The sequence below is a fragment of the Megascapheus bottae genome, chromosome 8, assembly GCF_031878675.1.
Source record: "Megascapheus bottae isolate mThoBot1 chromosome 8, mThoBot2.hap1, whole genome shotgun sequence".
Taxonomy (NCBI): Eukaryota; Metazoa; Chordata; class Mammalia; order Rodentia; family Geomyidae; genus Megascapheus; species Megascapheus bottae.
The window spans coordinates 44143975-44169526 of record NC_143516.1 but is presented as its reverse complement, the minus strand read 5'-3'; the positions used below and the strand labels follow the sequence as shown (position 1 = coordinate 44169526).

The following is a 25552-nucleotide window of genomic DNA, read 5'->3' as shown; positions in this document are numbered from 1 at the left end:
TGTTTGGTTCTAATATCCACGTATTAAGGATACCATGCACCTTTTGTTCTTTTGGTGTTGACTTACCTTACTCAACATGATTTGCTCTAGTTTCTATTATTATTGTTATCTTTTCTTAGCTGAAAATAATGTAATGATGAAAAACAGTCAGTTTTCTTTCTTTTTATATTGTTTATTTTGCTTGTCATAAATGGTTGTACTTTGAGCTTGCACAAAGACTACCCTAACACAAATGATAAATGATACTGTTGATGGAGCCAGGTGGCCAAACTGAAGTTCATGTGGCTGCTGAAATGGATACTGAGTAGGGAGGAGGCTTGGGACTCCCTCCCAGGGCTGGGGGAAGCTGGACCTGCCTAAGAAGTGATGTGATTGATCTCCTTCCGAGAGAATGCCAGCTGGAGTGTGCATAAATGGCTCCTTCTGGATTCTCCTTAAAAGCTAAATTGATGGCAACTTCTGAAAAGAACAGCTCAGATCTCTGCCCCTGCAAGATAAAGATAAACCTTTACTTCAGCTACTGCTGAAATCAGTGAAAGAACCAAAAGGTTAAAATAAAACAACAATAATATACTTTCACTGAAGGAATTAGAGGTAATGGAACATTACTCATCTACTAAAATAAGGAGATAATTGCAATGTGGTGCTCTGTTTTGTGAGGAGAATTTTAGGAACCCATCTGTGCAGATTGTTGCTTTTTTATTATCATTACATAAACTAATTACATTAGGGGAAAGGGGGCATTTTAATTAAAAGACGGTTTTAAAGAGTTATAATTCTACTTTTCATTAAATAACTTAAGTGAGTGCCAAATTTGTTAAAGTAAACAATAATTTTGAAAACTGTTGTGTGCAAATTATTTGGATTCATCATTTTTTTCAGCAGAATTGATTTTGATTTGAATTGATATCTACTTTATTTAATAAATGTGTTCTTTATTTCTTATGTACAGAATTATGCATAGCCATATCATTCTTGAGGGGTGAAAGCAATTTTTATTTAAGAAGAAAATGATCTTTTATTTTTAAAGAGATACAAATTTTTTTTGCATAATGATCGGTTTAAATTGAGTAATCATTTTTCAGAAAGAAAATAAATGGCATTTTCCAAACATAATGTTTTACAAAAAGAAGACCAGGGGGAGGAGAACAGACAGAGACCCGAAAAGGAAAATGCACTGCCAATAGTAGAGATAAAAGACATCACTGCTAATAAGCTGTTTTCCTTTGAATAAACACTTCACCTTTACAAATTATACTACTTGGTAGCTATCAAGTACTTTGCATAAAATGGGTGGAAAATGGTCATTCTTAAAAGTTTCTCTGAAATAAGTGCAAATATAAAGCAACAACAATTATGTCCTTTTTCTCTCTACCCTCCCCCTTTCATCCAAAGTCCTCTAAATGTTAAAATTCAAATGGAGATTTCTAAATGTTAAGGAATGTGGAAGGCAAAAGACAGAGAATGGAAATATGGAGAATGAGAAACAGGATCACATGACAAGAGCAACAAAGGCTTGAAAGTGAAGACTCCAAGTACTGGATACAGGGAGAGATAGCAATTAGGATTTAGAAATCCTATTTTGACTTTAGCATTCAAATTGCTCTCTAGATTTGTGATTGAAATGGTGCATCATTTTTATTCGAAAAATTGACATGAAAATCATTATAATGCCATAGTCAGACTATATATCTCATGCAGTGAAAAGACTGAGTAAATACTATTATTACTATGATTATATTCATCGCTGAAGCAGTATCTTGTCCATAGAAGACATGTACATATATATATATATATATATATATATATTATCTTCCTTGCTTTTCCCTATCCCTATAATTCCCTAGGGAAGTTTACAAACTGAAATCTGTTTCATTAATGCCAGCAAAGGTGTGTACATGTGAAGAGAATTATAAACATTTGTTGTACCCGATGGCTCAATCAACCATCCACATGAACTCCTAAGAGACTTGAAAGTACTTGACAGTATTTATACTTAGGAGGAGAGGAACTCTACAAATGCTCTTTAGTCTGCTATCCTTCAGAACAGTTCACTTTCTGACTTAGTGGAGCTATTTCAATCCCAAACTCTTGAGCTCTTCAGTAACTGTATAGTTTCTTTCTCTTTGGGAACATGTTCACTTCCTAAAAAAATATTTTAATCTTTGATAAACAGAGATTTTTTTAGGGAAGGGAGAAATATACAGATGATTTTTTTTAAAAAAAGAGGTGAAGATTTAGAGGTGAAAAAGAAATTGTTTCCCTTGTTTGGAATTGAATCAGTTCTTTTTTTTTTCTTTTCTGTGCCCTCGCCTTATACTGGACTTTCTAAATTAGCTATTACACGTGTTTCATTACCTGAACATTATATAAAGGAATAAATTAAATGATCTGTACTTTTAATTTATATTTTCTATGGCTTATTAATTTATCCATTAATTTGCTATATTTTGAAACATAATCAGGAGCCACTTACACAGTATATTGCCATTACTTAGAATGAAATGCCTAGAAAATTGCACAAAGAATGTTAACTGTGTGCCAGGCGAGGTGGCTCATACTTTTAATTGTTGCTACTCTGGAGGCTGAGATTGAAAGGTCACAGTTTGAAGCCAGCCCAGACAGAAAATCCTAGTGAGACTCTTATCCCTAATTAACTACTCAAAAACTGGGAAGTGGAGCTGTGGTTCAAAGTGATAAAGTGCGAGTCTTGAACGAAATAGTCCAGGGACAGTCGCTAGGCTCTGAGTTCAAACCCCATGACTAACCCCCCAAAAAAACAAGAATGTTAATTTTATTTCTTAAAGCAATTGTAATTAAATATATTTCGAGTTATTCACAACTTAATTTATAATGAAAAATTATTTCATCCTAATATAAATATATGTACTAAATATATGTGTACATGTATATATACCATAGCATTAAAGACAACATAGAAGCAACTAGAGTCTTTACTAAAATCTTGTAGCTTTATAAATTAGGTGCATGATAGAACACAATGTTCTTTAAGGACAAACTAGAATAATGGTTGATGATTTACAAAGACCTCTCTGCCCTTGTCAAAAATAGGTAATTAATATACTGTAAAAACAATCCAACAGAACAAAATTGTATGTGTAAATGTGTGAGTGCAATGAAAAAATTATGAACAATATACAGTGAGTCACAGATATTAACAGCCCACAGCCAAATCCTGGTTATGGGGCCAGGCTAGCTCACACTATATCTTTTTACATATTTGTAGTTTTATGTTAATTTCTAATCATGGGTTTCATTATTTGAAATATCCTTTAAGGAATTTGAAAGCTCAGTATCCTAACAAAAACAACACACTGAAGTTTCTTCAAATAGGAAATTTGAATGTTCATGAAATGCATTTATACATGATGAAAATTGTGCATCATAAAGAATGCACAAAATTCTGCATCATAAAGAATGTGCCTCCACATCCAATCTGATTTGCCTCTAATATCTTTTTCCCTTTTTAATTCTAGGTCTCATTCGTTTGCAGGAGCTTATCAAAGCTCCATCAAGGTACAATCTTCGACTTAAAATCCGTCAGCTGCCTTCTGATACAAAGGATGCAAAGCCCTTATTGAAAGAAATGAAAAGAGGCAAGGAGTTCCATGTAATTTTCGACTGTAGCCATGAAATGGCAGCAGGTATTCTCAAACAGGTAAGCTTTAAATTGCTAAAATTTTTGGTTCCTTTGTAAGCTTCCACTTAAACTATGATCTTTTTCAAAGAGAAAAAGGTAATACAGGGCTAACGCTGCATAATTAAAAGCCAGAGACATCACCTGGAAGTTATTTTATAACAGAAAGTCTGAGAAGTGCTTTTAGTTATTTGTCTTAAAGGAAATATAAGGTAAATACTGCCACCAAAGGAGTCTGAAGTGGTGAGGTTATTTTCAAACACCAACAACCCTGCTTATTATTGAGATTGTTGATTCATGAAATAGACATTTCTGTCTTTTATTGAAATAAGGGAATATAATTTGAGTCCATAATTGAATACTTTCCTCATCCATGCCAATCAAACACATTTACTCTGTATTTAGAATATGAGATGCCTTCATATTTTATCATTATTACATTATTATATATTATTATGTTATATCAATATTTCATGATTACTATAGACAGAAAGTAGGGACTACCTTCACTTTACAAAGAAACCTAGTCTCCTCTTGGAATGATTGAGTGATTGACTAGTTACAACAAAAAATAGTCCAAGGAAATATATTCCACTTGAGAAATTTGTTTACAATAAAGCAATGACTAACTAAAAGGATGTTGCTAAATCAATCAAATGAAAAAATTTTTAGCAATAAAACAAAGTTGTACATTATACTCTTCATAACTAACAGCAAACTGGAAAATAGAATTAAATGGATAGTAGAAAACCATATTTTTTGCCAGTCCTGGGGCTTGAGCTCAGTGCCTGAGCACTGTCCTTGGGCTTTTTCAATGCTAGAATTCTACCACTTGAGCCACAGCACCAATTCTATGTATGTGATACCAAGAAATCGAATCTCGGTCTTTGTGCATGCTAGGCAAGCACTCTGCCAGTAGGCCAAACTCCCAGCCCTCTTTGACTTGTTTTAATAATAAATTAAAAAAATTAATAACATTACTACTGAATTCTAGAGAGATTTTTTTCATATAATTTCCAATCTCATTTAGAATACAGATTTGGAAAGGATACTTTCTATATTCAAAGCTCTCTACTGTTTCAGTCACTTTGCTATGCTGTTTCTCCCAGTCTCCAAAAAATATAAAATCAGTTGTCTTTTCACTAAAGAACTAATTCAAATTCATTTTTCCTGTATGAAAAGTTAAGAATATCATTACCATTGATAAGGCAAATTTGCTTTCTGCCTTCTATTTGTTTATCCATTATTATGTTTTGGTTTCTTTTATGTAAAGTGCTCTGTGAAATACAGGACGATAATGATAAATATATTCAACAGAAAGAAATCTGCAAGTTTAATAAGACCAGTAAATGAAATATTAGAGCAAAGTTAAAGAGAAAAATATGTAAGTCAAAGTGTAGTGAGTGGTGAAAATAATGTCCTAAAAGTTTCTGTAATGGCCTGCAGCACTAGTAGACATATGTACATACATGGATATATAATGTGGTATATATTATATAGTATATGTGGCTAATATATATATGGATATATTATATATATGTGTGTGTGTGTTAATGTAGCTGGTGTTAGAATTTGTGTTGCATTTGTTAGTTGTTATGGAAAGCCAATTTAAGAAGAAAGCGAATAACTTCCTTCTAATAACTGCAGCAGTAAAGTTAGTAAGAAGTTGTGCTGTGATTTATCGAAATTTCTGAGATTACTCACTGTCAAGCGGGAGTGTGTGGCAGGTGACTGTGGAGGAGTGAAAGGCAGCTTTCAGCCAATCTGGCTTCATTTACCAATACCAGGAGAATCAGGACAAAGGAACAGGCTTTTGTCAAGTTAACCTTGTTGATTTGTTTGCTCAATTTATTTAGGGTATTTATTTAAACTAATCAAGCATTGACTAAACACTGAGCAGTTGAAATTGAAGAATGTGTTGTTTGATTGAAAAGTGAAAAGGGGGTACGACTGTGTGGATTCCTCAGTGACAAATGGTGCTTCATTTGTGCGTGCTTCAGATGGAGGATTCCTCCTCTATCCAGATTGGTTATGGAGAAGCCTCTAGGGCAGAAACAAGATATTCCAGAAGGAAAACCTCACAAGGATATTCTGTCATGCAGGGAGAATAGTAATCAAGACCTTCAAGGTTTAGATCAAAGGGTATGAAACAAAAAGTTTTACCTTTGGTGGGAAAAAAATGTAAGAGCCGATGCAAATAAACTTCTATGAAAGCAAAATAAACTCAAATGTAAGATTTCTGCAGAGTCTTACTGCTCTCTTTTGCTAACCTTGAGCCCCACCTCATCTATTTCAACTCTCTTCTACCCTACCACCAAGATCATATGCACTGGCCTAGAGTGCTAAAATTTTCAAATTATAAAGGAAAAAGAAATATCCATACATATACACACATGCGATTCTAAAATGGATTAACATCTTTATGTAATTTTTGAAATGTCATAGTCTGTAATAATGTCAAAAAAAAGATTAAAATAGCACTTACCTTTGTAACAGGCTGCAGGTTCAAGCTGATTGAGCTTTGGACTGAACCAAAATAATCCAATTTTCTTTTTACTTTTTTTCTTCCACTCCCTTTTTTCTTTTTCTTTCTTTCTTTTCTCTCTCTCTCTCTCTCTCTCTCTCTCTCTCTCTCTCTCTCTCTCTCTCTCTCTCTCTCTCTCTCTCTCTTCTCTCTCTCTCTTTTTTTTTTTTTGGTAGTTTTGATTGAAGCCAAAGCCTGGACGCTGACCCTGAGCTCTTTTGTTCAAGGCTAGCATTCTACTACTTGGTCACAGTGTCTATGTTGATTCACTGTCTCATTTTTCAAACAATTTATTCGTCGTACTTTTGCCTTAGTCTCGTCATTTATGAATATTAACTCCTAAGGTTTTTATGTAGCTTAAAACACTGTAAGCTTATTGTACCTCACATTGCACTCAATATATATTGTTCTCACACATGATACAAATATCATACACACATAGCTATGTGTGTCATGTGTGTATATTTATGGCTATTTATCTATATGTATATAACTCTAGAGAGCTATGTACTGTTTCTTCATCTACTGAGTTGAAAATCAATAGAGTTCAGTATTACCAAAAAGACTCATATAATTATATGTGAATATATATACAGATATATTTTCTCCATGTCTATACATTTTCTTATATTTATGTATATATATGAGAAAATGGAAAAAGATATATAATCAATGGAGAAATATATATACATATACATATGTACATATACATGAGAAATGGAGAAATGAAGGAATGGAATAAAAATTAAGAATGTAAATTTTATTTAGTAAGAGAAGTTTAAAATTTTTAAGATAACTGTCAGCACATTAGAAGTTCATATATTGATTGTTCATTTAAGAGTTATTATTTGATGATTCTTGCATTTCTTTCCTTTGCCCAGCTGATGCTGGTTTTCATTAAAGCAATGTTACATTTTTCTTTCATGTATTTGCTATGCCTCAAAATTGCATGTGTCTCTATCATTTTATAGTCAAATGTCTCCCATTATAAAATTATAAATTTTACTCAACTGATTATTGCTGACCAATCATCAAGTTAATTTTTCTTTATTTACAATGCAAAGTTTAGCTAAGCGTGCCTTAGAAATGAGTTTCTGTGATATGCAGTCTGTGAACTCTGTTAGATGCATTTGAAAATACTTATTTTTACTAAGAGCTTTTCATTAAGTTAAAGAAACACATTGTTTTAAATTACCATTTCCAGTGATTGCTCATTGATCAGCAGTTATTTCAAGCACATACTCTATTTTCACTAAGAAATATGATGACACTTATTACTTGAATTTTGAATTGCAATGAGCTTGCTTTAAGACTGATCATCTAAATTTGCTAAGGACTATGAAAATGAAACAAATTATACATTTTCTGGTTTTTTTTTTTGTTTTTGTTTTTGTTTTGTCAGTTGTGGGGCTTGATCTCTGGGCCTGGGCACTGTCCCGGAGCTCTTCAGCTCAAGGCTACTGACTAATTGCTTGAGCCACAGTGCCACTTCCACTTTTCTAGTGGTTAATTGGAGATAAGAGTCCCAGGGACTTGAGTGCCCACACTGGCTTTGAACTACCATCCTCTGATCTCAGCCTCTTGAGTAGCTAAGATTCCAAGTGTGAGCCACCCTGACTTGAAGTTATGCATTTTCAACTGGCATATTAATAACAAATATTTCTTTAGTTATCTGTACTTTCTTCATGGTTGTGACTCATATTTCCTTCATTAACATTGCAAAAGTACACCAAAGTACTTAAAATTACAGTTTAGATTGTATTTAATGTATTTTTCCTGAGTTAAAATGTTTGTCTGAATAAAAATGATTTGCACTGAAGACATTAAAAAGTATAAGGAACAAAGATAGGCAAATTTCAGAATCATTTTTGTTCTAATTTATTGTCTCTGTAAAGTGTAAAGCTATCAACTCCAAATGTTAAAAAAAATTAGCCTTTCTATCAAGAAAATTAGTTCAGAAATTTCATTAATGGGTTATCATTCTTAACTATTGGGAAAAGATTTAACTTGATAACATGGTTGAAGTTTTCATTATATCTCTCCTCTCTTATTGACTGACATAATGTATATCATGTTATGCTTATCTCCATTAGTAACATTTTCATTTTTTATATCTTAGGCACTAGCTATGGGAATGATGACAGAATATTACCATTATATCTTTACCACTCTGGTAAGTAATTTAGTAAAGAATAAAGAAAATTCTCTAAGTATGATTGTTAAAACTGCAAAAGAAATGGTTTTGAGTGAGAAGAAATTATATGAGGAATGACAAGTTTGTATTTATACTTTATTGCTACTATTATTGCAACAATTACTAGTACTATAATTGGCATTACTAAGCATTGAATTCTGGGCCTAGTTCTTGTTAGGCTAGTGCTCTGCCACTTGATCCAAGCTCCCAGTTGTTTTGGCTTTATAATTTGTTTCTGATAAGGTCACCCCTCTTTGCCTTTACATCCTCAGACTGCAATATTTTTATATTGTTCCTGAGATTATCAGTGAGCAAAACCATATTCAGATCATATTTTTATGATGGAAATGAACTATACAATCTAAAGAGGGATGGGAAAGGGGTAACTGGTAGAAAATGAGGGAAGGAGTGACACTGTTCAAGTGGGAATATATTCATTACCTGAATTATACAACTATAACCATTCTGTACAATAAAACTTTTAAAAATTAAAAAATATGTCAATGGGAATTATGAGACAACTACTACTCCTGGTAGGAAGTTGATGAAATAATATCATCCAAAATATCAATTCAAACTATTTTATGACATTTTTATACTGCTTCAGAGGACTTTCAGAACATAATGGATTTTAAAATTAGTTTGTTGAAAAAAATCAATGTCTTAGACAAGCACAGATTCTAATACCATTCTATTAGCTTTCTTCATTTTATGAAAATCAGGTTTTTCTCAAGTTGCCCTTTCAGTAGATTAAATTTTCTATATTCAGTTAGGTTTTCTGAAAACCAGAATGTTTTAATTTGCAATTAGTAAATTGCACTTTATGTTTATGTTTTGTCTTAACATACTCAACTCATTGTTTTATTCTATTCATGAATAGATGATTGTTTTTATAAAATCAATCCTTACTCTTAGTTTTCTTTCATTCTTTTGAGATAAGGTATTTATTACAGGCTAGCTCTAAATTCACAGTCATCCTGCTGCTTCCTTCATAGTGCTGAGAATATAAGTACATATTATCACACGCAGCATGTTTTATTTCTCTATCCACAAATGACCATGTCTTCCCTTCCATGTGGAAAGATTTTCTTTCTTCCTCACTAATTAATTATTTACTACTGATTTTGAAATTATGATGATAGAATTCAAGTTTGGACATCCATCCTATTGTCTTTTCCTTTTCATTTATTTTATTTTATTTACTTATTTATTTATTTTTGCCAGTCCTGGGCTTGGGATCAGGGCCTGACCACGGTCCTTGGACTTTCTCAAGACTAGCGCTCTACCACTTGAGCCTCAGCACCACTTCCGACTTTTTTCTATGTATGTGGTACTGAGGAATTGAACCCAGGTCTTTGTGCATGCTAGGCAAGCACTCTACAACTAGGCCAATCTCCCAGCCCCATTTTTTCATTTATTTTAATTTAGAGTTGGTAGTATCTGTTTAAAGTTCTATAAATGACCATGACAGTAAGGTAATTGGAAATGGTGTTTGCTGATGGCTTATCCCTATAATCACAGTTTGTTGGGAGGCACAAATCAGAAGAATTAGAATTTTAGGTCAGTTCAAGCAGAAAAATTTACCAAACCATTCTCATCCAATAACTGTATACAATGGAAGTGCACTTATCAGTCAGCTCAAATAAAAAAGTCAGCAGGACTCCATCTTCCTAGAAAGATGTAGGCATCATCTTATGAGTCTGTTATCCCAGAACTGGTTTAGCAGGTAGCAAAATCTACCTTAGAAAGAACTATCACAGAAAGAATGGAGATATGGTTCACTGGTAAAACATTTGCCTAGCTAGCCCCATGAGCACATAAAAAGGATAGGTTTTAAATGGTTAAATCTTAACTCTTGTTCTCCAAATCTGCTCACAACTTGCCTTATCTCTGATGGTTGTACCACACACCAAATTCTACTGTTGGTTTTCTTCTGCTGGCCACTTTCATCTATCTTCTTCTGTTTCCCCACTGACCAGCCTGATGGTTGTCCTCTTCACACACACACACACACACACACACACACACACACACACACACACACACACACAATCTTTCTGTTAGCTTTTCTTGCTTTTGGAATTCTCAGTGTTGCCTGAGCAAATGACTAAAATGTGGTTAACCCAATAGCTTCCTGTGAGGAGGAAAACTATCCAACAGACAATACTTCATGTCCTAGGTTGAACTTCATTTGTAGAAAGCTAGACTGGTTCAACTGTGTCTCCACATCCTCTCTTATTTGGTGATATTTTTGTAGCTTATAAGAAATGTAGTGGTTGGCAGGTGACATTGAGGGCTTCTCCTCATCAGTAAACTATATTGAGTGATCTTACAACTAAACTCTATTAAAATCACAAGGCTTCACGAAAATGGAAATAATCCTTTAAGAAAACAACGGAACAACTTGTTTAGGACAGCTGCAACTCATTAGTTTTTAAGGCTTTTGATACTTCAATGCTCACTGCCACATTTTAGTTTCTTCTGATCTCCCTTGATGAATTCTTATTGACAACCAAACAGATCTAGAAAAACCCCATGCCTAGCAACTATATTTTCTCATATTTATGTCTTTACTTACTTTGTTTTCTGGGATTTAAACTTGAAGTTTTTTTACCTGCTAGACAGGTAGGTGCTCTACCATTTGAGGTAGCCGTTTTTGCTTTAGTTATTATTTTAATATAATTTTGTTTTTTTGTTCAGGTGTTATAGGGAGAGGTTACTCTTTCATAAGTCAAGTAATGAGTACATTTCATTTTGGACTCTGCCACTTTTCCTTTCATTTCCTTTGCTTTGGTTATTTTATGGTCCAGGCTGGATTGACTGAGATCTACTTGTATGTACTTTCTGTCATAACCACTCTGACAGGTGTTTACCACCATAACTAATATTTTCTGTTGAGATGGAGTTTTGCAAACATTTTTGCTCAGGCTGTCTTGGAATTATGATTTTCCCAATCTCAGCCTCCAGATTAGATAGGAGCCACACGATCCTGGCATCTACTCATATTTTTGTCATTTTTCTTTTCTGCTTTTAAAATTTTATTGTCAGAGTGATATATAGAGGGGTTACAATGACATTCATAGGGTTTTGAGTACCTTACTTCTTGAACATTGTTACCCCTTCCCATGTTTTCCTCCCACTTTTCTTCCCCCAAACAAGTTGTAAAGTTCACTTCCAATGTATTATCTTTTGCATATTGCTGTTAAACTGGTTTATCCTTTGTTCTTTGTCTCATCATCTTGTTTATCTCCTTCCCTTCCTTGATTCAAATAAACAAAGTTCATGGTTGAGTCATCTATAGCAACAGACTGATTAGCAAGAAAAAAATACCTCTTTTAATTGTAGGTGAATGACACATGGAGGCCACACAAAACAAGACAGGGAAATTTATCTATGTCATGCATTTGTTTGATGAGGAGTGGGCAGTTATACAGAAATGTATAAAGGAGAATAAACTGGGGGAATTTAATAAATCTTTGGTCAGATGCTTTTTGGTTTTAAAGTATTAGACTGGATACATATAAGATGAGGGTCTATGACCTACTTTTAAGGGTAGGATTTTTTTGGTAAGTGAAAGAGTACTTTGTGGTTCATTTCAAGGTAGATAGTGACCCATCTCATTCTGCAGCTTTCCCAATTTTCTTCAGGTTAAAATATTCAGATATGAGGCACTGATGGCTCATGCCTGTAATCCTAGCTACTCAGAAGGCTGGGATGTGAGGCCTGCAGGTCAAAGCCAATTCAGACAACAAAGTCTGTGAGATTCTTATCTTCAGTTAATCACCAAAAAGCCAGAAGTAAAACTGTGACTCAAATGATAGAGCCCTAGTCGCTAGGTTAAAAGTTCACAAGCAGCACTGGTCCCTAAGTTCAAGCTCCAGGATTGTTCTTACCCTAAAAAAAATAAAAAGCAAAAAACAACAACAAAAGAAACAACCACTCAAATTGCCAGTTTTCTGAGCTGCATCACAAAGGAAGTTCTGTTTTCCTTAAAAATAAAATTCAGTTGTTTGTTTTGCTTCTAACTTCTATTTTGCTTATTATTTTCACTAATTTATCCCATAGCAAATAGTGTCGTGTATTATATGTATATGCCTAGAAAATATATTATCTCCTGGGTGTTACCATGAACATTAAAATAAGCCTAAAGCAAGTCCAAGAGCATTGAGTATGACTCAGATCAATGCCAGTTTGCTTTCCATGGAATTTTATTCCTGCTGTCTAGTCTAGACAAGCTGTGCACAGGGCACTGGCCTCTGTCTTACTCTGGTTCTCAATATTGTCTGTAAGATCTGAGGGTGAGCCAATGTCACATAGAAAGGCTAGTAATCCCACTGGCTGCATGTCCACTCAGCTCTCTCCATGGCTTTGGTCTCTCATTTCCTAGGAAAAGAAAGCCAGAGCCATTCATTGCAAAAGGACCCAAGAAGTGCAACAGAAATCAAAGTAATCTTTAGGGTAAAGTTGCTGATAGACAAAGGATGTCTGGGATCTACAACCAACAGGGCTAATGTTCTTTTCTAACTTTCTCTCCCTTATAATTCATATAGTTCTATTATTAGTCAAAAGCCCTATTCATGATCTGTGTTTTAAAGAAATAAAAACTTCAGACCAAACAAATTAAAATCATCTGACAATATAGGCTTAAGAAAGCAAGACATGGGGAAAAAAAAATCTGTTAGTGTGTAGTAAAGTGGAACTGCACAAAACATAAAAGCAATCTATCCTTAACATGGGAAAGAAAGCTTACACAAATCTTAAATGCAAATATATGGTTCCTTCATATATGTCTATGTATAGTCCATACATATCTGCATTGTGGAAGAATGAGGAAATTCTATTTGAACCTTGCTGAGGTGTGATGTTTAACATTGTTCAAGAGACAATAATAATTATTATTTTAAGGAAACTAAGAGCAAGTGACTGTTTCAATATTTGTACATGAATCAAGTCTACCTGTAATAACATGAGAAAATTATTTTTCAGGACCTATTCGCTCTTGATGTAGAACCCTACAGATACAGTGGTGTTAATATGACAGGGTTCAGAATATTAAATACAGAAAATATTCAAGTCTCCTCCATCATCGAAAAGTGGTCAATGGAACGTTTGCAGGCCCCTCCGAAACCCGATTCAGGTTTGCTGGATGGATTTATGACGGTATGAATAACCATTTAAAGATCACTTTGTATATTCCTAAATAATATTGCCTAAATTATTAGGTTCTATTTATTTAACAGTAAAGGTATGATATTAAAGCTACTATTGCAAAGAACTTTATGAACACTTTTGAAAGTTTACAAAACTTTTGGTTTACAAAAGTTTACCTGACTAGTTTATATTTTTATCCATTAAAATTTCAATGATATTACAACCATCATTAGGCTATGACAATATGGGAATTTCTCTAAAGCCATCCAGGGTAATATAGACCAATAAAAAATTGAAAAATGCCATTAGTCTGATCATACTTCCCAATATGTTTTTGTCATGATGGTTTTGGATTTCTGGTGTTATATGAATGACTTAATACCACTCAAAAAATCTTCCCTGAGCTTAATATTAACCAACAATCACATTTTTCATGATCAGTACCTAATTTAAGCTTAGAAAATGAACTGATGTATAAACTATCTTCAATTAACGGTTGAGTTGGATGAAGAATATGATTTTCATTGCACTACTTTAATAAAACAAATTAATAACATTTTTACATAACTATCAGAAATTTAAAAGTGACCATGTGCCTTGTATAAAATGTTCATTGGCAATAGATGTATAAAACTATATCTGATACTTTGCATTATTTTTCCCATTAAGTCTTTGTAGGTTGCTGTGTACTTGATACCATGCATATTGAGTGAGATGAGTTATTTTATAGTCACATTTTCCCAGTAGTCTTATGGCTAATAGCTATCTTGAAAAGACAGGTTGGTTTATAGTTTATCCTTTAAAAATATGTTCTTGCCAGGCACCAGTGGCTTATGCCTGTAATCCTACTGACTCAAGAAACTGAGATCTGAGGATCGCAGATCAAAGCCAGCAATGGCAGAAAAGTCATATTGAGACTCTTATCTTCAATTAACCACTCAAAACCAGAAGTAGCATTGTGCTCAAGTGGTAGAGCAAGAGACTCAGGGACAGAGGCCAAGCTCCATCATGGCCCTGAGTTCAAGACCAGAACTGACAAAAATGAAACAAAAATGTGTTCCTATTAAATCCATTGTCTTCAGACTAAATTATTATGCAGTTTAGAAAATAGCTCAGTACTATGGCAATGTTTGAATTTCATAGGTTTTTAGTGAGAATTAGATTAAATGGCAACTTTATAAAATGGAAACTGTTTTATTTTAACACTTCAAATTTTTCCTTTATGATTATTATTTTTCTATTAATTATTTCAAGGAAGACTTAAATATAATTTGTAATACCATCGCAAGATAAAGGAGATACTTGATTTTTTTTTTCATATAGGAGATTTAGTAAACCAAATACCTTCACAGAAACTGTGAAGATAAACATGGTTGCAGTTTAAGGCACCACCTTTGTGATAGGAAGCAAAAGATACTTTGTGTCTTTTAATTCCAAAAAATATTCACCAAGAAATTCTAAATATCACCCATCATTCATGGGAAAATAAACTTAAAAACATGTCAAAGTTTAGGATGAGTAGATTTCATCAGTTAGTACCATAACATTTTCAGGGGAAAATTCAAAAGCTTACATTATGTAGCTAGGCTCTCACCGTTAATCTTAGCAGCCCCAGAACTTGAAATCTGAGCAGTGTTGCTTAGAGCCAGACCAGGCAAGCAAAAAAAAAAAAAAAAAATCCAAAAGACTTCATTAAATCTCCAGGATATGGAAACAAAACTTTATCTTGTATGTTTGTTATTCTTAATGTGCTATTATTTCTCTTCTCTTTTGTTGCCCTTTGGTTAATCTCATATTGTTATAGTATCTGACTTTGTTACCTGGCATATTGTATATATGTTTATTTGTTTATTTGAAGTAGGAAAGGAAAGGGGGTAAACAAGATGATTGGAGGGGTGGGAGAGGGAAATGAGAACAAAAACTTGAAAAGGGGGCTATCAGTGTGTGAGAAGTAATGCACATACTATCTGGTGAATATAACTGTAACCCCTCTATGCATTACAATAAAAATAAAATTAAAATAAAAAGAAATTCTAAATATCTTATAGCTACATTAATTTTTAAAGAAATACCTGAGAGGAAATTGAATATCTTGCATATGAGTGATAATTGAATTGTTTTATTACTTTATTTTTAACTTAAGATACACCTGAGAGCTGTTTTTGGTAGAAAATAACTCATATATAACTTTAAAATCAAAATATTATTCAACATATTGCCAGATGAAATATAAACTTATAAGCTACCAATACTACATTTTTTCATATATTTTTATTATAATTAATAGAAGCATTATCTTATATTCACCAGATAGAAGGTGCATTATTTCACAAACATTGATACCCTTTCTCATGTCTTGGTTCCCATTTCCTTCCTCCCACCACAGCCCCTCATCTTGTTTTCCCCCTTCCCTATCTGATTTCAAAAAACCAAATACACATATATACAATGTATCAGATAACAAGGTGAAATACTGAAATAATATGAAATAACCAAGGGACAGCAAAAGAGATGAGAGATAACATAGTCCATTAAGGACAACAATCACTCATTATATGGCTTTTGTTTCTATATCTTGGAGGTCCTTTCATTTAGCATCATACTATATGGCCTTATGTACCTAGGTTTTGTTCTATTGTAAATCTCTGCTAGGAGAGCCCAAGGTTTCTATTGATCATGACAAATGAGGGAAACCTATTGAGTCTGGCTTAGTTCACTTAATATGATTTTTTTCTAAGTCCTTCCATTTCCTTACAAATGGGGCAATGTCATTCTTTCTGACAGCAGCATAGAATTCTATTGTGCATAAATACCACATCTTGTTGATCCACTCATCAAATGAGGGCCATCTGGTTTGGTTCCATATCTTTGCTATGGTAAATAGTGCTGCAATGAACATCGTTGTGCTAGTGGATTTAGCATGTACTTGTTTCTAGATGCCAATACTACATTTTATTACCAATATAGACATGTTGAAGAAAATTTTTGGAAATTAAGACATTGTTACTTGTAAATCTAGGACTCGTACTCTAAATTATTGTTTAATTATGTGTATGGCATTCATATCTTATACATGATAATTTAATTATAGTATAAAAGGTATTTTATAATTATATTTTAATATAATTCTTTAGTTTCAGAATGAATGTCTTATCATTTAGATTCATAAGCTACAATTGAAAAATTTTAGGAAAAGTTAATCAAGTGACATTATGACAACCTCAATACTTTTGCACTGTAAGACTTCTACTGGGGGGCCGGGAGTTTGGCCTAGTGGTTAAAGTGCTTGCCTAGCATGCATGAAGACCCAGGTTCGATTCCTCGGTACCACATACATAGAAAAAAGCCGGAAGTGGTGCTGAGGCTCAAGTGGTAGAGCTCTAGCCTTGAGAAAGTCCAAGGACAGTGCTCAGGCCCTGAGCTCAAGCCCAGGACTGGCAAAAAAAAAAAAAAAAAGACTTCTACTGATGTATCCACAGAGCAGTGTTCTTTTCTATATAGATGAATACTAAAAAACATCAAAATTTACTTCAAAATATTTGTATTGCTCCAGCTTTTGTATGAGTCATCCTTTGAAAAATCAAGTCATGCCCTAAAATGACTTTGTAGAAACTTACATAGACTATTGAAGACAGATAAATATGAAGTAGGTTATATTAATTTCTTGCCTAGAAAAGCAGGGCTGCTTGGACAGAATTCACCCTTAGTGATGGTAATGGCATCAGGGCGTCAGGAAGTATTATGATCTCCTCTTTCTCTGTTCTGCTTTTATGAACTTGCAAGTGATATTGTGAAGTAAATAAATGACAGAGTAAATGTAAACCACTGAGAAAATTAGCCTATTATTGTAGGCATTGTATATGGAACATAGAATTGTAAAATTCTGAATGTGACACTTTTTTATTTAAACCGGGAATACATTTCAAATAACACCTTAAATAGGAAACTCTGGAAAATTCTAACATAAATAATTACAGCTTCATGTGTATTGGTTCTGAGTTATTGCAAACCATAAAGATTTTACTAGGAGACTTATAAGAACATTTTTTTAAATGTGCTGTGGGGAAGTTAACTTGTATGAACATTCTTTGAATAATATTTCTCATTAGAACTGTATATTATTACTTGTTATATGTATAAAAGAAACATCAATATATTTCTGAAATATATATGAGCATTTTTTTAATATATCAATTTCTTCCAAGATGGGTAAATTGTTTTTGCAAGTCTTCTTTTATAAATTTGACAGTATATTTTACAAATCCTTTTATTATATAAAACATAAATGTGGATTATACATGAAATCTTTTCTTTATATAACAGTTATTCTTTTTATTACAAAATGCACTGATTTTTACAAAAGTAAAAATAATAGCAATATAGCCTCTGTGCTAAAATATCGATATATTAGTGGCTTGCATGAGTGTTCATTTTTTTTGCTATTTTAGTATTAGAGTATAAACATATTCCTAAGTCACTATATGTTTAGGAAGTAAATTTAATGGGCTATTTCCACTCAAAATAGACTCAGGAAATTAAGGGGATTTTAGTTATAAAAAAGAAGAATTACAGGCTGGCAATATGGCATTGGCAATATTCCCTTCAGTCAATTCAGGAGACCTCAGTGTTTATGAATTTCTTGACACCCCCCCACACTATGGTCCATAAAGAAATGGAATTATCAGCCAAGTCCTTACTGCATGGAGCAAGACCTATCATTATCAGTATCATAGTCATTTGCCACTATGTAAGATCATAGTGCTTACAGCTCCCACATCCTCTCTTCATGTTTGAGCTATAAAAGGAAACAATGAATTGCACTCATAAAAGTTTTTTCTGGTTGAGTTAGCATCTTAATTGCCCTCTAGGATAACTGTTTATCAGCTACATGGCTAGTGAATAGAAGAACACTTTTCCAGTTGTAAGTTCCTTGTTTTATAGTCTTTGGCCTTTCTATCAAAAGTGTTAATGTTCCTTGTCTCCGTGCAGATTTTATCTTCACTTGTTATAAATCTACTGAAGAATCAACTTTTATCTTCACCAGGATAAATACAATGAATCAACCAACTCTTACCATATATGCTACCTAATTAAAGGAAAGACCTAAGTTTCTTTTATACAAGAAGAGTTTCTTTCTTCTTTTTTTTATTACCCTTAGTTCTACTCTTTTATGTTCATACACTGCTATCCAGATAATACTGTAAAGTTCCTATACATGAGCCCATGTTTGAAAACCAGTTCTTGATGTACCATTCATTCTCTAGTAGACATTTACCCCTTTTCCTGCTGCTAGGCATGGGGCAGTCCCTCTGTGTGAGCACTGTACTGTCTGTTTCTGCATAATGAAACACTTTTTCCTCCAGCCTCAAATGCCCAAATGCTGTCTGTGCTCTCTGAGTGGTTATTAGGAGTTGACAATGAGTTCAGAGCTTTATGATAATTGTACTCATTATTAGTCCAATGAGTTTGTAGCCATCTTAACTCAAGAGAGTGGAACGAGGGACATATAACTCAAAGTAAAATTTAAGTGGAATACCTACAATTCACAAATCCTTCCCAGTGAATCCAGTAGGCCTCATATTCATATATTAATATGAATGTGTCCATAATCCCGCTGGTGGCTTAATGATTATAATGAATCTTTTTCTGTGCTGCTATATAATGCCATATGTTCATCTATAATGCAGGTATATGCACAAATCAATAAATCTGTCACTGGGATTTCTATGGAAGAATTGGTGTTTTGAATTGTGCAAACTACCTATAATCTCCAGCTTCTTTCTTCTAAACAAGCACCACTCTTTGTTCTAAAATAACAATATTTTTAAATGCTCTTTTTTAAAACTCATCTTAGTTATAACCTCATGCTCTTTTCATTGTCCACTTCTTGACATTTTAAAGAAGAGAAAAACTTCTAACAATCTCTCTAATATCTTTCTAACTTCTTTCTAGTGTGATCTCCCCACATAATGGTTGCTCATCATTTACTAAGTGATACTTGAGCGTACTAGCAGTGCTTGCAAACTCTCCATGCTCTGGCTCCTGCTTACTTGTCCAAACTTGTATTCATCTATTTTCTTTTACCATAAGCCATCAATATATCCTTGGTATGTCATCCTTCATCACTCATCCATCTTAGCAGAGGGTTCCCATTGTTGAAACCCCCTGCTCCTACTTTAATATGTCATCTTACCCTATGCACTCAATTTTTTTTCAGACAAGTTATAGCTTTTTGTGAACTTACTGAGTCTGTTCAACATTATAAATGAGGTTGATTATTTATGCATGTTACAGAGAATTTCATGTTGAACTATAATGATAATGCTTTTGATTATCTTCATAGTCCATACCCAACGGATATAAGAAAGATGTATTACCTCTTTGAAGTGCGTATGCCCACTTTACTGTCTGGTACGATATAGGTTCCATAATGAAAGAATGACTTGTATTTACAAGAAGATATTTTAACATATTACATGTGGTTCTAATCAGTAGGTGCTCTGTTTCCTCCAAATATATCTTGAAGACTTTTTGAAATTTATCTACTTCCACTCTATTATCAAATTAGCTAATCATTTGGAAAATTCAAATAAGCTAGTCTCAATTATTTGTTAAAAAAAATACCTCCACCAGATGAAAGCTTAGAAGTGCATTTGATTAAATAGCAAAAGCACAATGGATTAGAACAATTCCTATTCTTTTACAAAGGAAGAAAGAATGTTCATCAGAGATGTGAGTCTTTTTGTGCTTGAAATCCTCTCCCAGATAGCAACTATTAAGGATAAGATTTTAAGTAATAAATTACAGACCAGAAAACTCCAAATTTCTCTCATTATTTGACCATTTTAACTTAGAGGTGAGCGTGTCACATATATTATTCACAGAAATGGGTTAGCTCCTACATTAAGGGATCATAAGAAACCACTCGGTTACTATTCAATCACTTGCCTATCAAGTCAATGAGAATAAGACCACAGGGAAATAAAATATGACCAAGCACATACTAGGTTTTACTGGCACTGCTAGCCTCCCTGGCGGCTGTCTATCCATCTTAATTATTGGTAGCTATCATTCTTAATTTCAATTAAAATGAGAATAAATATAAGGCTTTGGTGCATGCATATATAAACATCCCGCAAAAACTCAGACTGTTTCCTAAAAGTTTTAGTGCAATTACATTGCATTTAGTATAAGTAACTCCACTTTATTTGGTCTATTCTGTTGAAATCTATTGCAACATATCAGATGAAATCAATGAACTCCCCTGAGTTTACCTTATGCAGTATGTTTAGAGGGATTTTATATAACCTTGAGTATTTTGTTGAAAAATGGGCAACATTATATAAAACTTGTTAATATAAATTTTATAGCTGATAATATAAATTTTTATAACTGTTAGTGTTATTCTTGGCACTACCATGGAAGAAATATGTTGCGGTCCATAGTATAATCAAACATGACAGATATATTTGTATAAGATATTTCATAGTTTGCAGTGAAGTCACAAGTGTCCCATTCATTATGTTTATGTATGCATGATTTAAAGGATGTGAAAGGACATGGAATGTGTTTGCATATATCTCTCCATCTTCTATGACAAAGTAGGCTTCAATTAGAAACCGAATATGAAAAATTGAGATCATCTAGAAATCTCCATCTTTTATCATAGAGCATTCCATCTTATTTGCTTTGTTCTTGGGAAGATTAAATAATTGGCATTTATTTAAATTGTGTGAATGGATGAAATTTCTATTTAAAGTAATTATTGTTTACATGGAAAATGGCATTTGCAGTGAAGCATTATCTCCATAGATACCTTTGTTTTTAGGGAAATAAAATTTTTTTCTCAGCAAAAAAAGGCTGAATAAAATATTTGTATTTCCCTCCATTTTAAAGTGCAAAATTTTGCCTTCAAAGCATTGCTATCAAATTGTGCAATAAATATCAGTAAGGATAAATGCCTTTATTTTTTCTCTTTTATACTGGAATATCTTAATTGTACAAAGGTATTTCATTGAGGCATTTCTATAGAATTAATACATTTCTTCTCATGATTTCCCTCAGCTTTTTTTCCCTAGATTCTTAACTTAGTTTTCAGTGTAAGTTAAGCTAACTCCTTAGATTCTTTGATTAGCCTTTCAAATTAGTCATCTAAAAGAAACACTAACAAAAGACCAACGATCAAAACTTACCTAAATGAAGGCATTGAACATACATTATAGAGACCTCATGGAACTAAATCAAAGGGGCCCATAAAAAATAAGCATGTTAACAAAGAGTAATAATTTGTAGAAAATAACAAGACAAAAGAAAGGGGATTTGTTTGTTAAGGGTTTGTGGTGAGAACTGTGAAAAGGTAAATATATGGGTAAACTGACCAAAATTAAAGTTAAGTTAGTAAAGTTTCTTATGCAGATTGCTCTGTTAGTAAATATTTGATTTTCTGAGCACTCCTTCTCATTTAAGTCTTACATAATGGTTACAGAAGAATAGCTGAATTACATTTTCACATTTTACTAATGCCATTACTTGAGGAAAGTAAGACAGGGTCCTTGAACCTCTCTTATCATAGAAAGAATGAATTGTAGGAGTCTGTTCTAAAGAACTGAAAGAAATAAATTTACATATAAAATTATGCTATGAATTAACCTAATGTTATGCTACATTTACATAAAATTATAAATATATACTGTTTTCTTATTATTTTGTATTATTGATTCCTTTTAAACTCCTACTGCCAACTTGGAGAACATTATATTTCAATTAATATATTCATTAATTGATTATTAAGCGTTATTTTATTTCTGTTTATTATCTTAGTAACACTTATAGTAAGTATATGTTGTGTGTGTGTATATCTATAGATGTGTGTGTGGTGTTGAGTTTTAGCCCCAAAACAATTAATCAAAAGAGTATGCTATTAACTAATTCTAAGTGCCAGGATGTTTTTTTATTAGGTAAGTATATGTCTTTTTGGCCATTAAAGTGAAGGATGGATTTTTGCTTAGTGTTTTTTACACCTATTGTAGAATACAGCTGAGTTTATTGTTTTTCTATCTTAGAGCAATATCTTTGTAATCAGAATCTGATTACTGAATCTAATTCTGCTCCTTCTATCTTTTGTAGCCCTCTGTTAATATGTAATATCTCTGAGCTTTGGGCCAGGAGTTTGGCCTAGTGATAGAGTGTTTGCCTAGCATGCACGAAAATCCAGGTTTGATTCCTCAGTATTACATACATAGTAAGAGCTGGAAATGGTGCTGTGGCTCAACTGGTAAAGCTCTAGCCTTGAAGAAGCCCAAGGACAGTGCTCAGGCCCTGAGTCCAAGCCCCAAGACTGGCAAAATATTATGTCATATATTCAAAGGAAATAGTATTGCTAACATCATAATGGTAATATGAAAATTAAATAAGTAGCATTTATACTGCTTCACGTCAGTATCCTAAGCATGCTACACAGAGCTCCCATATCGGGGCAAAGATATTCTTGTGTATAAGTGAAGGTACTATTTCTAATCAGGTTAAAGTTTATTATTTTTAGAGTATTTTGTTGGCTTGTTTTGTACAAATTTTACAAGTGAATTTGAATGCAACTGAGTAAATGCCACCTTTAAAAATCTAAATTCAGGAAATTGTTCAATAAAGTAAGCATTAAAATGCATTTGTTGGGCAAAGTGAGTAAACATGAATCAGAACTAGTTTCAAAACCAAGCTGGTATTGTTTACTTCGTGACATTAATATTCCAGTAATTATATTTACTTTAAATATATTTTACAGTATGCTGTCTATGCAGTTTTGAGATATAAAAGCTTGAGAAATAGTCAATCTACTTTGATTCAGTAATTCCCGTGCCATGCTTGGCCAATACTCTTTAAATCCACATTAATAAATCAAAAGAATATTTCAGACAAAATGAAATAAAGAATTTTAGGGTGAATCTGCCTAAGGGATATTAGGAATTCTTGTGCTTTATTATGCAGAGGAGAAATATTATGTTGATCTTTCATTTGTCTTTCTAAAAGAGCTCATAAATATTTTATTCATTAATCTTCAAAATACCCTGTGACCAAATTGGACCAGGAGAGAAAAGTAAAGTTATTAAACAGACACTATATTGAGATGACATCCATATCAATCCTTTATGAAAAAATTTCTGTGCATTATTATGTATTCACCCATTCTCCAAATATTTATTGAAAATAAATATTGAAAGTGTCATTTTAGTAAGCAAAATACAGTATATGCATCAATGTTTTAGACAACGTCCACCTGGAATTTAAAGTATGTGAAAAATAGTGTATTTTTTAGAGAGTTTTAACCCATTTTGTGTAGGAAATAATGTTCATTTCCACATAAATTTCTACATTTCCAGGAAATGTAGAAACTGAACTAGGTTGATCAGGCCTATTGAGCTATAGGCTCTATTGTAGTATGTTCAGCTTACTTAGCTCGGTGACAGTGGAAGGATTTCATAGATGCTACCAGATTTGAAGCATTATAGGAAGTATGAATACTATCCTGGAATTGTACTGTGTCCTAGGATTTCCACTTATAATTTAGTAGTCAAATGGTTATCTCTGTCTACTCACACTTCTGTACCCTGGGGTATTTGAGATCAGTTTTTCTCAGTTATCTCTCTACATCCTCTCTCTAGTCACTGATCTCTTGAATCAGCGATTAAATTCTCACACACACACACAAATTGACCTGGTCTCTCTTTCATCACTTTGTTATGTTAAATACTTAGATTATGCAACACACATGTCCTGTAAAATCTGGCCCATGTAGATACAGGAGTTTCTAGATCCAGCCTTTCTCCAAAACTGAGAATTATCGAGATTGTGCCTTCTCTCAGATCTAAATTCTTCTTTCTCTTCTGATTGTGGTTTCCTAGACCCTTTTGCAAATGTATTCACTTCTTCATCATTTTCAAATGCCCTGTTACTTATAAATTCAATTGCTTGGTACATTGATTGCTAGGAAAATGGAGCAGAATCAGCTTTCATCTATTTACATTTTGTTTAATCACTTATGGATCCAGGAGACATATATTACTTGTAAATTGGATGTTTCTCTTTTTCAGTGATAACTTAATATTACTATATTTTTGCTGTAATTTCAGTATTACAAAGTACTGGACACACCTCTGTTGTGTTGTAAAAATTCAACTTTGAAGTGATTGGGAAAGGAATTTGGAGGAGTTAATTTTTTGACCTGGATATTGAATGTGTATTTGAACACAAAATAGCATTTTGATAAGAATAGACGAGAGCTAGAATATGATTTTCTAATAAGAATGGGACATTATAAACAGTTTATAATAAAAGCTATATTTATCTTGGTCACACATGCCACTTGGGATAGAGAAGATATAATGAGGATTTATACCAATTCTTCATTTAAAACTATTTTGTAGAATTTATTATTTCTCACTTTGCAGATGATAAGACTGAAGCTGTAGTATATTGTCCAAGGTCATTCAAGAGTGTCCTAGAAAGGTACATCTAAACGGAGAAGTTGTTCTAATGGCATAACTTGTGTTCATCCTATTATGCCTTATTCCTGGAGAAGCTCAGATACATCAAACACACTCTAGCTGGGTACAGAGTGCTATAATCCAAGTCTGAAGTAATAAAGACTAGGAAAGAGCAGGGGGTTCTTTAAAGAGTAACTGAATAGGAAACTTTTTTGAAGTAGGAATATGAACAGGGAGATAGAAGAGGCTGAGTTTTTAATTCAGGTGATTGGAAGTATTTCCGAGATTTTAATAAAAATTGGGCTGTCTAGAAGAACAGGAAGTTTGAGAAAGAAATGATATTAACAAACCTTAAAATCACTAAACACTGATAATACTTTATAAATAACAAAGTGACTAAACATTTCATTGTATGTGATTCTTAGATGAGACTGTATGTATCTTGTTTTGTCATTTTCCTTAAATGAACATTTTTATCTAATATGTAAAATATAACTCTTACATTTATTCCTCAGGAAAGAAGGCCATGTGTCTCATAATATTTACAA

At 33.0% G+C, this 25552-nt stretch overlaps 1 protein-coding gene across 3 annotated transcripts in view; it reads left to right on the top strand.

Annotated features, from left to right (window-relative positions):
• Grik2 (glutamate ionotropic receptor kainate type subunit 2) overlaps positions 1-25552 on the top strand; it is a 533349-nt gene that overhangs the window by 235333 nt on the left and 272464 nt on the right. For all 3 annotated transcript variants that reach the window (XM_090338374.1, XM_090338373.1, XM_090338375.1), the window contains exons 5-7: positions 3498-3679; positions 8302-8355; positions 13363-13536. In XM_090338374.1, coding sequence (XP_090194500.1) covers positions 3498-3679; positions 8302-8355; positions 13363-13536 — 410 coding nt within the window. The remainder of the gene's footprint in view (positions 1-3497; positions 3680-8301; positions 8356-13362; positions 13537-25552) is intronic.